This window comes from Leiobunum rupestre, chromosome 3 (genome assembly GCF_980474605.1).
Source record: "Leiobunum rupestre chromosome 3, qqLeiRupe1.1.hap1, whole genome shotgun sequence".
In the NCBI taxonomy this organism is placed as follows: Eukaryota; Metazoa; Arthropoda; class Arachnida; order Opiliones; family Sclerosomatidae; genus Leiobunum; species Leiobunum rupestre.
In genome coordinates, this window is record NC_143386.1 from 60,850,996 (window position 1) to 60,861,319 (window position 10,324).

At 41.1% G+C, this 10,324-nt stretch overlaps 1 protein-coding gene and 10 non-coding genes across 11 annotated transcripts; 1 reads left to right on the top strand and 10 right to left on the bottom strand.

Annotated features, from left to right (window-relative positions):
• Positions 1-55: 55 nt before the first annotated feature.
• Positions 56-128, bottom strand: TRNAF-GAA (transfer RNA phenylalanine (anticodon GAA)). Its single transcript has one exon. It is a non-coding gene; the product is annotated as a tRNA-Phe (tRNA).
• Positions 129-389: 261 nt separating this feature from the next.
• Positions 390-462, bottom strand: TRNAC-GCA (transfer RNA cysteine (anticodon GCA)). Its single transcript has one exon. It is a non-coding gene; the product is annotated as a tRNA-Cys (tRNA).
• Positions 463-562: 100 nt separating this feature from the next.
• Positions 563-635, bottom strand: TRNAF-GAA (transfer RNA phenylalanine (anticodon GAA)). Its single transcript has one exon. It is a non-coding gene; the product is annotated as a tRNA-Phe (tRNA).
• Positions 636-735: 100 nt separating this feature from the next.
• On the bottom strand, positions 736-808 carry TRNAF-GAA (transfer RNA phenylalanine (anticodon GAA)). The gene has a single exon. It is a non-coding gene; the product is annotated as a tRNA-Phe (tRNA).
• Positions 809-1,230: 422 nt separating this feature from the next.
• Positions 1,231-1,303, bottom strand: TRNAF-GAA (transfer RNA phenylalanine (anticodon GAA)). Its single transcript has one exon. It is a non-coding gene; the product is annotated as a tRNA-Phe (tRNA).
• A 273-nt stretch (positions 1,304-1,576) lies between these two features.
• On the bottom strand, positions 1,577-1,649 carry TRNAF-GAA (transfer RNA phenylalanine (anticodon GAA)). The gene has a single exon. It is a non-coding gene; the product is annotated as a tRNA-Phe (tRNA).
• Positions 1,650-1,749: 100 nt separating this feature from the next.
• On the bottom strand, positions 1,750-1,822 carry TRNAF-GAA (transfer RNA phenylalanine (anticodon GAA)). Its single transcript has one exon. It is a non-coding gene; the product is annotated as a tRNA-Phe (tRNA).
• A 100-nt stretch (positions 1,823-1,922) lies between these two features.
• On the bottom strand, positions 1,923-1,995 carry TRNAF-GAA (transfer RNA phenylalanine (anticodon GAA)). Its single transcript has one exon. It is a non-coding gene; the product is annotated as a tRNA-Phe (tRNA).
• A 285-nt stretch (positions 1,996-2,280) lies between these two features.
• Positions 2,281-2,353, bottom strand: TRNAF-GAA (transfer RNA phenylalanine (anticodon GAA)). Its single transcript has one exon. It is a non-coding gene; the product is annotated as a tRNA-Phe (tRNA).
• A 100-nt stretch (positions 2,354-2,453) lies between these two features.
• On the bottom strand, positions 2,454-2,526 carry TRNAF-GAA (transfer RNA phenylalanine (anticodon GAA)). The gene has a single exon. It is a non-coding gene; the product is annotated as a tRNA-Phe (tRNA).
• A 2,086-nt stretch (positions 2,527-4,612) lies between these two features.
• On the top strand, positions 4,613-8,124 carry LOC149953624 (uncharacterized). The gene is made up of 9 exons (XM_090169114.1): positions 4,613-4,661; positions 4,724-4,849; positions 4,914-5,130; positions 5,545-5,660; positions 7,315-7,406; positions 7,529-7,601; positions 7,658-7,782; positions 7,842-7,894; positions 7,960-8,124. The coding sequence occupies exons 2-9, from the start codon at positions 4,756-4,758 to the stop codon at positions 8,054-8,056; spliced, it is 867 nt and encodes a 288-aa protein (XP_090025240.1). The 5' UTR covers positions 4,613-4,661; positions 4,724-4,755; the 3' UTR covers positions 8,057-8,124.
• Positions 8,125-10,324: the final 2,200 nt, after the last annotated feature.

Genomic DNA, 10,324 nt, shown 5'->3' on the forward strand with positions numbered 1-10,324 from the left:
CCTCCCCCGCTCTTCGACGTCACTCTCGGAGAAAAATTAAAATTTGGAATGCCGCTGCCGAAACCCGGGATCGAACCAGGGACCTTTAGATCTTCAGTCTAACGCTCTCCCAACTGAACTATTTCGGCTTCGAAAGCACGTGATAGATGTCGTTGCGAGTCGCTTTTCATGAACCTCCCCCGCTCTCCGACGTCACTCTCAAGGAAAATCAAAAATTTGGAATGCCGCTGCCGAAACCCGGGATCTTTAGATCTTCAATCTAACGCTCTCCCAACTGAGCTATTTCGGCTTCGAAAGCACGTGATAGATGTCGTTGCGAGTCGCTTTTCATGAACCTCCCCCGCTCTCCGACGTCACTCTCGGAGAAAAATTAAAATTTGGAATACCGCTGCCGAAACCCGGGATCGAACCAGGGAGATTTAGATCTGCAGTCTAACGCTCTCCCAACTGAGCTATTTCGGCTTCGAAAGCACGTGATAGATGTCGTTGCAAGTCGCTTTTCATGAACCTCCCCCGCTCTCCGACGTCACTCTCGGAGAAAAATTAAAATTTGGAATGCCGCTGCCGAAACCCGGGATCGAACCAGGGACCTTTAGATCTTCAGTCTAACGCTCTCCCAACTGAGCTATTTCGGCTTCGAAAGCACGTGATAGATGTCGTTGCGAGTCGCTTTTCATGAACCTCTCCCGCTCTCCGACGTCACTCTCGGAGAAAAATTAAAATTTGGAATGCCGCTGCCGAAACCCGGGATCGAACCAGGGACCTTTAGATCTTCAGTCTAACGCTCTCCCAACTGAGCTATTTCGGCTTCGAAAGCACGTGATAGATGTCGTTGCGAGTCGCTTTTCATGAACCTCCCCCGCTCTCCGACGTCACTCTCGGAGAAAAATTAAAATTTGGAATGCCGCTGCCGAAACCCGGGATCTTTAGATCTTCAGTCTAACGCTCTCCCAACTGAGCTATTTCGGCTTCGAGAGCACGTGATAGATGTCGTTGCGAGTCGCTTTTCATGAACGTCCCCCGCTCTCCGACGTCACTCTCGGAGAAAAATTAAAATTTGGAATGCCGCTGCCGAAACCCGGGATCTTTAGAACTTCAGTCTAACGCTCTCCCAACTGAGCTATTTCGGCTTCGAGAGCACGTGATAGATGTCGTTGCGAGTCGCTTTTCATGAACCTCCCCCGCTCTCCGACGTCACTCTCGGAGAAAAATTAAAATTTGGAACGCCGCTGCCGAAACCCGGGATCGAACCAGGGACCTTTAGATCTTCAGTCTAACGCTCACCCAACTGAGCTATTTCGGCTTCGAATGCACGTGATAGATGTCGTTGCGAGTCGCTTTTCATGAACCTCCCCCGCTCTCCGACGTCACTCTCAAGGAAAATCAAAAATTTGGAACGCCGCTGCCGAAACCCGGGATCGAATCAGGGACCTTTAGATCTTCAGTCTAACGCTCTCCCAACTGAGCTATTTCGGCTTCGAAAGCACGTGATAGATGTTGTTGCGAGTCGCTTTTCATGAACCTCCCCCGCTCTTCGACGTCACTCTCGGAGAAAAATTAAAATTTGGAATGCCGCTGCCGAAACCCGGGATCGAACCAGGGACCTTTAGATCTTCGGTCTAACGCTCTCCCAACTGAGCTATTTCGGCTTCGAAAGCACGTGATAGATGTCGTTGCGAGTCGCTTTTCATGAACCTCCCCCGCTCTCCGACGTCACTCTCGGAGAAAAATTAAAATTTGGAATGCCGCTGCCGAAACCCGGGATCGAACCAGGGACCTTTAGATCTTCAGTCTAACGCTCTCCCAACTGAGCTATTTCGGCTTCGAAAGCACGTGATAGATGTCGTTGCGAGTCGCTTTTCATGAACCTCCCCCGCTCTCCGACGTCACTCTCGGAGAAAAATTAAAATTTGGAATGACGCTGCCGAAACCCGGGATCGAACCAGGGACCTTTAGATCTTCAGTCTAACGCTCTCCCAACTGAGCCATTTCGGCTTCGAAAGCACGTGATAGATGTCGTTGCGAGTCGCTTTTCATGAACCTCCCCCGCTCTCCGACGTCACTCTCGGAGAAAAATTAAAATTTGGAATGCCGCTGCCGAAACCCGGGATCGAACCAGGGACCGAACCAGGGACCTTTAGATATTCAGTCTAACGCTCTCCCAACTGAGCTATTTCGGCTTCGAAACCACGTGATAGATGTCGTTGCAAGTCGCTTTTCATGAACCTCCCCCGCTCTTCGACGTCACTCTCGGAGAAAAATTAAAATATGGAATGCCGCTGCCGAAACCCGGGATCGAACCAGGGACCTTTAGATCTTCAGTCTAACGCTCTCCCAACTGAGCTATTTCGGCTTCGAAAGCACGTGATAGATGTCGTTGCGAGTCGCTTTTCATGAACCTCCCCCGTTCTCCGACGTCACTCTCGGAGAAAAATTAAAATTTGGAATGCCGCTGCCGAAACCCGGGATCGAACCAGGGACCTTTAGATCTTCAGTCTAACGCTCTCCCAACTGAGCTATTTCGGCTTCGAATGCACGTGATAGATGTCGTTGCGAGTCGCTTTTCATGAACCTCCCCCGCTCTCCGACGTCACTCTCGGAGAAAAATTAAAATTTGGAATGCCGCTGCCGAAACCCGGGATCTTTAGATCTTCAGTCTAACGCTCTCCCAACTGAGCTATTTCGGCTTCGAGAGCACGTGATAGATGTCGTTGCGAGTCGCTTTTCATGAACCTCCCCCGCTCTCCGACGTCACTCTCGGAGAAAAATTAAAATTTGGAATGCCGCTGCCGAAACCCGGGATCTTTAGATCTTCAGTCTAACGCTCTCCCAACTGAGCTATTTCGGCTTCGAAAGCACGTGATAGATGTCATTGCGAGTCGTTTTTCATGAACCTCCCCCGCTCTCCGACGTCACTCTCGGAGAAAAATTAAAATTTGGAATGCCGCTGCCGAAATTTGAGGTCGTTGAAGTGGGATATTCCACCAGCGTTTTAAAACCCATACCAAGCCTGGAAGAGTTAGGCCTAGGCTCAAAAGAATCTGCCCCAGAAAAGTTCAACCTGAATTTCAACTATTTTTTCAATATACCTGCTTTTTTTATTTGACAATGCAAAAGGACATCGCACTTCTTCTATGGGATTTGGCTTTCGACAGATTTTTTTCAAAATGAAACATGTTGCTAAGCTTGATCAAAGGAGCAAAATTGTATCTTGTCATTTTTCCCTAGCTCTTATAGTTTGTCCAGTATCAGCGGTCAAAAGTGGACAAAACTTAGTATAGTCTATTTGTTAAAAGGATTCACGGTCCATCGGTTAGCGCTCTACGCTCAAGCGTCGCTAGTCCGGGCTCACTATCAATAGAGTTTTCTTGCCAAGATTTTTACACCTCTACTTCATTATTTATTTTCTCGCAACTTATTATTCGATGAATTTTCGTACGTGGAATTATTTATTATTCAATATTTTATGAGCAATAATAAAATAAAAGAAATACTAAAGGAATCAGAATAGATATGATTAACCGTTTCTTTGAATCCCTTGTTCAACACTCGCTCATAGGTAAGAAACAGTCACTAAACAACAGATCAAACACTGATTTATCGATACAGCACATCCTCGGTTAAAGTCACGGTCAGTCGGTCACACGACAGTTAAGACTCAATACTTAACTATCTACTGAGTTCGTTCATCCTGCGATCAGAACGTCGTACCACGGCCGTCTCGAGATCTGCTTCGCGCTCATAGCGGCCCAGGCGATCGTACGAAAATCGCGTATGGGAAATTAGTTCAAAAACGTCTCACATCGTTTTCTGGCGCTAGTCTAGCCCCCCCTTGAGAAAATTCGCAGCCATGTTATCGAATGGGAGGAACCTTGGAGGAATAAAACAAGTATACAGTATGCAGTTGGCGCTAGTCGCGTTTGAACCCCTCCGTCTCGCGCGAGTTCACGGTCACTGACGAAACCGATTTCGCAGCTCTCCGCAACTCCTGTATACTTGTTTTATTCCTCCAAGGAGGAACTGCGCGGAACTTTGGAATTTCAATTATTATCGCGTAATGTGTAATTTTTTGTAAAATATTTTTTTAGTAATATTTAAGTTAATTAATAATAAAAAGTTAAACACCTCTTGAGATTTTTTAACGCAAAGTAAAGTTTTGAAAAACGTTATTAAAATTTGGTCATTCTGGAGCCAGAAGTCGCCGTCGACGTTTTCTGTATATAAATGTAAACATAAACACGTGGTTCTCCTTACAGCTGTATTTTTGCTATGTAGCAACTTCCAGAGGCCTTTGTTTTGTATTAATGTTTAAAAATTTATTTTAATTAAAGTAGTGAAATAAATGAATTTTAATTAACTAACTGACACTTGGAAGATCACTATTAATGAAAATAGTGATGGAAACTTGGAAGGTATTTAAATCTGATAAATATAATAAACCAATGTGAATTTCCCACTGAATAATACACAACTAAAAATTTAGAAAACTAAAATTTACAACTTGAGTACTTTTCAAGAAAGAGGCTTATGCACAAGTTCTTTCACTTTCTCAAATTTTGCGGACAGAGTTTTGGTAATATTTGTGATAATTGGAAGTACAACCTTTCAACAAATTAAATCAGCAATTTCATTCGGTGATTATTATTCAAATCACATTGGATGTAAGGGCATAGAGCAATTTTTGGCCACAAGTGGATTTCAATGTTTTTTTTTAAAATGGCAGGTGAATCCCGGAGATAGGGTACAGCTCTCTCTATGAATGTTGTTACTATAGCCATTAACATGATAAAGCTTTGCTGCGGATACCTAAGGTTTCCTCTGTCGGACAATTTTATCAATCCAACTAATGGTGAGTCAGAATTAGGCTGTGATACATTTTCAAGGCACAATTCGCAAAAATGTTTTTCCTCTAGGATTTGTACTACATAACCAGCCAAGTATGCGATACTTGCTAGCCGTAAGGTGTATCTGGGTACTCATAACTTCAGATGGTAACGTAACTTCATTGCCGTTAAAAATAGTTGAAAATCCATCGAGTCTAGTATCAATCATGGCTGATAGATCTGTGAAGCTGTCTTGGGGAACGTTAGATGTTTTAGGTTTTGTTAATGATATAGTGCCTCTCTTAAGGTAGGATTCCAAACTGAATATAGTTTCTCTTGCATCAAGCATGTCATTCTATCCAGCCATTTTCCTGAGAATGCTGAAAAACATTTCAATAGCATCGCTCGTTAAATTTCTTGTCAAGACAAACTGGAAACCAGATTTAAGGAGGTATGACACGCAAGATATTGTAGACAATGAAGTTATTCTAATAGATATTATAGATTCATGTTTCCTTTGTCAATATTTTCTTTAATTTGTGGATCTTTAGACCTTGATAGTAATCACTTTCCTTAAAATGTCCCACTACAAAACAAATCTTGCGTGATGCGTAAGCTTCATTGACCCCAAAATCTTTTCTAGATATGTTCTTAGTCCATAATTTGCATAAACTTTCATCAACTGGAAACTGATGAAATTATACATTGATATTCTTCTTAGATTCACAGAATGGAACACAACAAATTTTTGTGGTGGGCATTTTTGCAAATTAAAAATAGGCAATATTTTAAAACTTAAGTTTGAGAAATGTGAACTTAATTTAAAGAATAATAAAGGTATTTATTAAATAATATGAATAATATTGTGGTTATTTATTTAAAATTCTGATAAAAAATGCTAATACTGGTTTTGAAAATTGTGAAAAACAAAAGAAACTTTGGTTAGGCTTAGCAATTAACTAATAAAACTCAATATAAGCATATTACTTTAATTAAATAAATGTTTTAAATGAAAACTTATTAGATAAAGATCAAATCATAAGATGTATATCCCAAACTTTCCAGAAGTTTTTGAAAAACAATGCAAAAAGGATTAACTAGTTGAATTTACCGCCATAGAAAACTATTAAATATCCCGCTAATTTTTTACATTTAAGGGGGGGCTCAGACAGCGCTCCTAGTGTTAAAAGAAGGTATTCGCGGAAATACATAGGAGAGGAAATCTTTGCCTGGGCCGCTATGAGCGCGAAGCAGATCTCGAGACGGCCGTGGTCGTACGAACAGAACGAAACCAAATACGACGCTCGGTTTTTGGACCGCCGTCAATTCGCCGAAAAAGGTTTCTCGAAAGATTTTTTTGAATACAGTAGAACTCACGAAATTACGTAACCAATTTGTAGGAAAAACAAAGATTAGTCGATTTTCAAGACGATTTTTCTCTAGAAATATAAGAGTTACCAGTCTAATTTATCTTTTAATCGAACGGTTTAATAGCGTAGAGTAGCATATATCAATATGAACGAGCTCTACAATTTCGTTAGCGAGATATGACGCGAAATTTCGTAACCAATTTGTATGAAAAACAAAGAATAGTCGATTTTCAAGACGATATTTCTCTAGAAATATAAGAGTTACCAGTCTCATTTATCATTTAATCGAACGGTTTAATAGCGTAGAGTAGCATATATCAATATGAACGAGCTCTACAAGGTCGTTAGCGAGATATGACGCGAAATTACGTAACCAATTTGTAGGAAAAACAAAGATTAGTCGATTTTCAAGACGATATTTCTCTAGAAATATAAGAGTTACCAGTCTAATTTATCTTTTAATCGAACGGTATAATAGCGTAGAGTAGCATATATCAATATGAACGAGCTCTACAAGGTTGTTAGCGAGATATGACGCGAAATTACGTAACCAATTTGTAGGAAAAACAAAGATTAGTCGATTAAGATTAAAGATTTCTTTCATTAAAATTGGCTTCGTATTATATTTAACTGATAAACTTGTACCGTAAATAGGGTTAACTTCAATTGTGCATTGTTTTAGTACGTCCAACTCGCTGTTGTAACTACTTAATTTATAATATTCTGAATAAATTATACTCGGTTGTTTCGTCTCAATTATTTGAATTATAATAAAAATTTTATACCGGGCGGGATAGAACCGGGATTACGTTTTTAGTAAATAACTCGGAATTGCGGAGATATATCTTTAAAAGTCATCTCGAAAAATTAATACCGCTAGGGACAATTCTTCCGAGGAGAGGTATATTTTGGTTTGCCAACTTGTTATTTATTGGTGTTAAGCAGATTTGTTTTTATTCGGTGTATATATACACTGTAAACCATTAAAAAGTCTCACACATAAAAATATATTTTTTCTTGTTTTGAATAATTGGCTTTCCATTTAATTAAAATACAAAATTTATTAATATATAAATTAAAATTTACGCCGTGTACTTTGTATTTGGGAACGTTTAATCTAGCGAACGATGACTTGTACTACCACAGTAACGCCGGGCTTCTGGGTAAGTACATTTATATTGAATTCTTCCTACATCACTTGATCATGCGCATTGTCTGTAAAAGTTAACGGATAAAATGTAATTGATGATGACTGTCTGGAATGTCTTGGCCAGGTTAGTTCGATGTGCAATTTATTTTGGAGAATGTTTAATAAAGTTAATTACTGGCTGACAGGCTAGTTCTAATAGTAAAGTTTACGGATGTCATAAAATCGGGAAAAACGAACAATATTGTGGACCATTTCAGAGTAATCAATTTCATAAGAATAATCCAAACTGGGATTATGACTTAATTGGATTTCAGTTTCTTATCCCTATTGGCTGGATGGAGGCATGTCCGGTTCGCAGTCTGGGGGAAAACAAGATTTCTTGAAATGCGCCAACGACAAAGCATGTGCCCGAACAACAGTCAAAGCGTATATGGAAAGGGTAAAGTTTTATTAAATTTCTAACTTAAGGATATCTTTAATAAATTATAATGTCTTCAGTGGGGCCGTGACTGTAATGGTGACGGAAAAGTAGATTGCGACGACTTTGCAAGGTAGAACTTAATAAAGAAAACCATATAATTATTAATTAGGCACTATTAAATTTTGCGTTTTATAGAATGCATAAAGCCGGTGCGTTTTCTTGCACTGGTGCCGGGCTTGAGGAGACAAAATACTGGAAAGCTTACGACTTATGTTGTAACGATCAACAGTAAATTTACTACTGAAATTGTTTTTCGACCATTGCTGTACTTAGCTAACATATAAATCATTGATACATGTATACATTCCTTGTCAATTCGCCAATAAATAGCTAAGATTTTAATATGTTTGTTGGTTTAATATTACATGATAAAAATATGAACGCTTAATTTGTTAATAATAGTAGGAGGAGTGATGAGTGTCACTTTGACAGTCTAAATCAAAACGTCGTTACTAATGAGGTCATTAAAAGTAAAATGGATCAGGCTGTGGCTGCGACCGATCTCATTTCTTTCCTGCACCATTAATTCGTGGTTAAAGTTTAAAGGTAACGGCCAAATGTGTTTCGAGCACAATCGCTTAGTTGATAACACTTACTAGGTAGATCCAGAGAGAAGGCTTAGATTGAATTAGATTCCTGTTATTGGAACAGAAGGCGCTTCGAGGTTACAATTTCCAACTACTCGTTGGGCACCGAATGCTCATAATTTCTTTAATTAGCCTGTCTGACATATTTAACCAACCGTGTAGTTCCGAAAGGAAAATAGTTACACGTTTTCTAGTATTTCAGTACATATTAGAAGTGCTCGTTTTTAGGACCAAATCTGTGATGTCAAAAATTGTGTTTGTAATACTTGTATGTCGCCATTTCAGAGGTCGAAGGTCTTAAGCCTTAATATATGACTATGGTACTTCAGCCAAGTATTGAAATGGTATTTACACTGTGGCACGTAATTTAGATTAGAGGAATTTATCATCGAGCCAGTATGTGAAAATTTAAAGCCCGGTGTACCTAGTAACCGAGACCATACCACCGGAGACCTATCATCACAGTGCCATACGCCAGCGTCCACCTAGCCCGGACAGGTGACAAATCCAGCATGGGTAGCAGAACCCTACTACTGATGGTCGCACCTTTGACGCGAGCCACTCAACCCAGCAGAAGGTGCAGCAGTGGGTGGACCAATCCCCACTTCGCACACAGCAGTGGGATTAAGAGTGGATGCTGTAGCAACTCCAGACGACACCCTACCTACGTAGGTAAAGAGTCAAACCATTTGGAGAGAGCTCCTAAAGGGGAACGACGAGCACACAGCAGTCCAAGTAACCGGAGATCCTGGTGTGACTCCAAAAGTCCGGGAAACGGAACCACCATGCCCTCACAGGAGGCCCGTCGCCCCACAGCAGGCTACCCAATCCGCCGAGGCGGCCAGTTTGCACGGACCCTCTCCGTTAGCCTGAGCCGAAGCTCAGTTTCCAGCCCAAGCCTGACATAAGTCGGAGGTGGAGATAGAACCATTTGATCAGAGCTAACATCTCCCAGTGCACCACTGCCCGTGCTGGGTTACAAGAGCCAGACCCCGACTCCCCGGTAAAGCCACCAGTTATTGCACACTCGAACCCATTTAGGGCCTTATCAAAAGGACATCAATTTTTAACTCTACATGAAAATATTTTTTAACAAAACTGTTGAGATATTGATACGTATACGTTTAATTATAATTGAATAATAGTCGCTGATGTTACATGAAACGGCTATAGAAATCCTATGAAACTCAAAGTCCGCCACTGGTTCACCTACGTTCAATAAGTTTATAATATCGTTACATAAGTATGACACTTTTTACTTTGTACCCTGGAGGGGTTATACAATCACCGTGTCTGTGGGTGGGTGTGTGTGTGAGTGTGTGTGTCCTGCGAACGCATACGCATTTTCGGGGCAAAGTGTAATCACTGCGTACGCTTTGTGTTGAAATCACCGCGTTCGCAGTTGCTAGGGCTCTTAGCGTTCGCAGTTGCTAGGAATTAGGGAGCGAAGTCTAACGGATGGCAAAACCACCGTTTGAAAGTGAGCGTTAACGGATGACAATGCGGTTGGGTTTGGTCTTCATGGTTTTACGCTCCCCGTCGCGACAGTGTGGATGCAGTTTGATGGGATATTACGTTATTTTAATGATTATGTGTAGGGTGTGAATGTTTAGTTTGTGTTATGACGGTTGTGGGTGTTGAGTGCGTTATGTTAGTGTTGGTTATGTTAGTGTTGGTTGTGTTAGTGATGGTTGTGTTAGTGTTGGTTGAGTGTACGTGCATTTTCTCTCCAACTTTTTCTTGTTGACTTTTGGTACAACCTCTCAACTTCCAATGGCAGGGTTTCCACCAATTGTTCATGGTATTCGTCTTAGCGTCTATTTGCAACTTATTGGCGCCGGCCGGGAATCGAACCCGGGTCTGCTGCGTGGAGATATTTACTCTAACACCTCAGCCACCGACGCTTGTTAAGC

Excerpts from the sequence above, each read along its gene's own strand:
- LOC149953624 (XM_090169114.1), top strand. The coding sequence starts at position 4,756 with ATGAATGTTGTTACTATAGCCATTAACATGATAAAGCTTTGCTGCGGA. Across the intron at positions 4,850-4,913 it reads TTTTATCAATCCAACTAATG|GATTTGTACTACATAACCAG; the intron begins GTGAGTCAGAAT and ends TTTTTCCTCTAG. Across the intron at positions 5,661-7,314 it reads TAATTTAAAGAATAATAAAG|CGAACGATGACTTGTACTAC; the intron begins GTATTTATTAAA and ends CGTTTAATCTAG.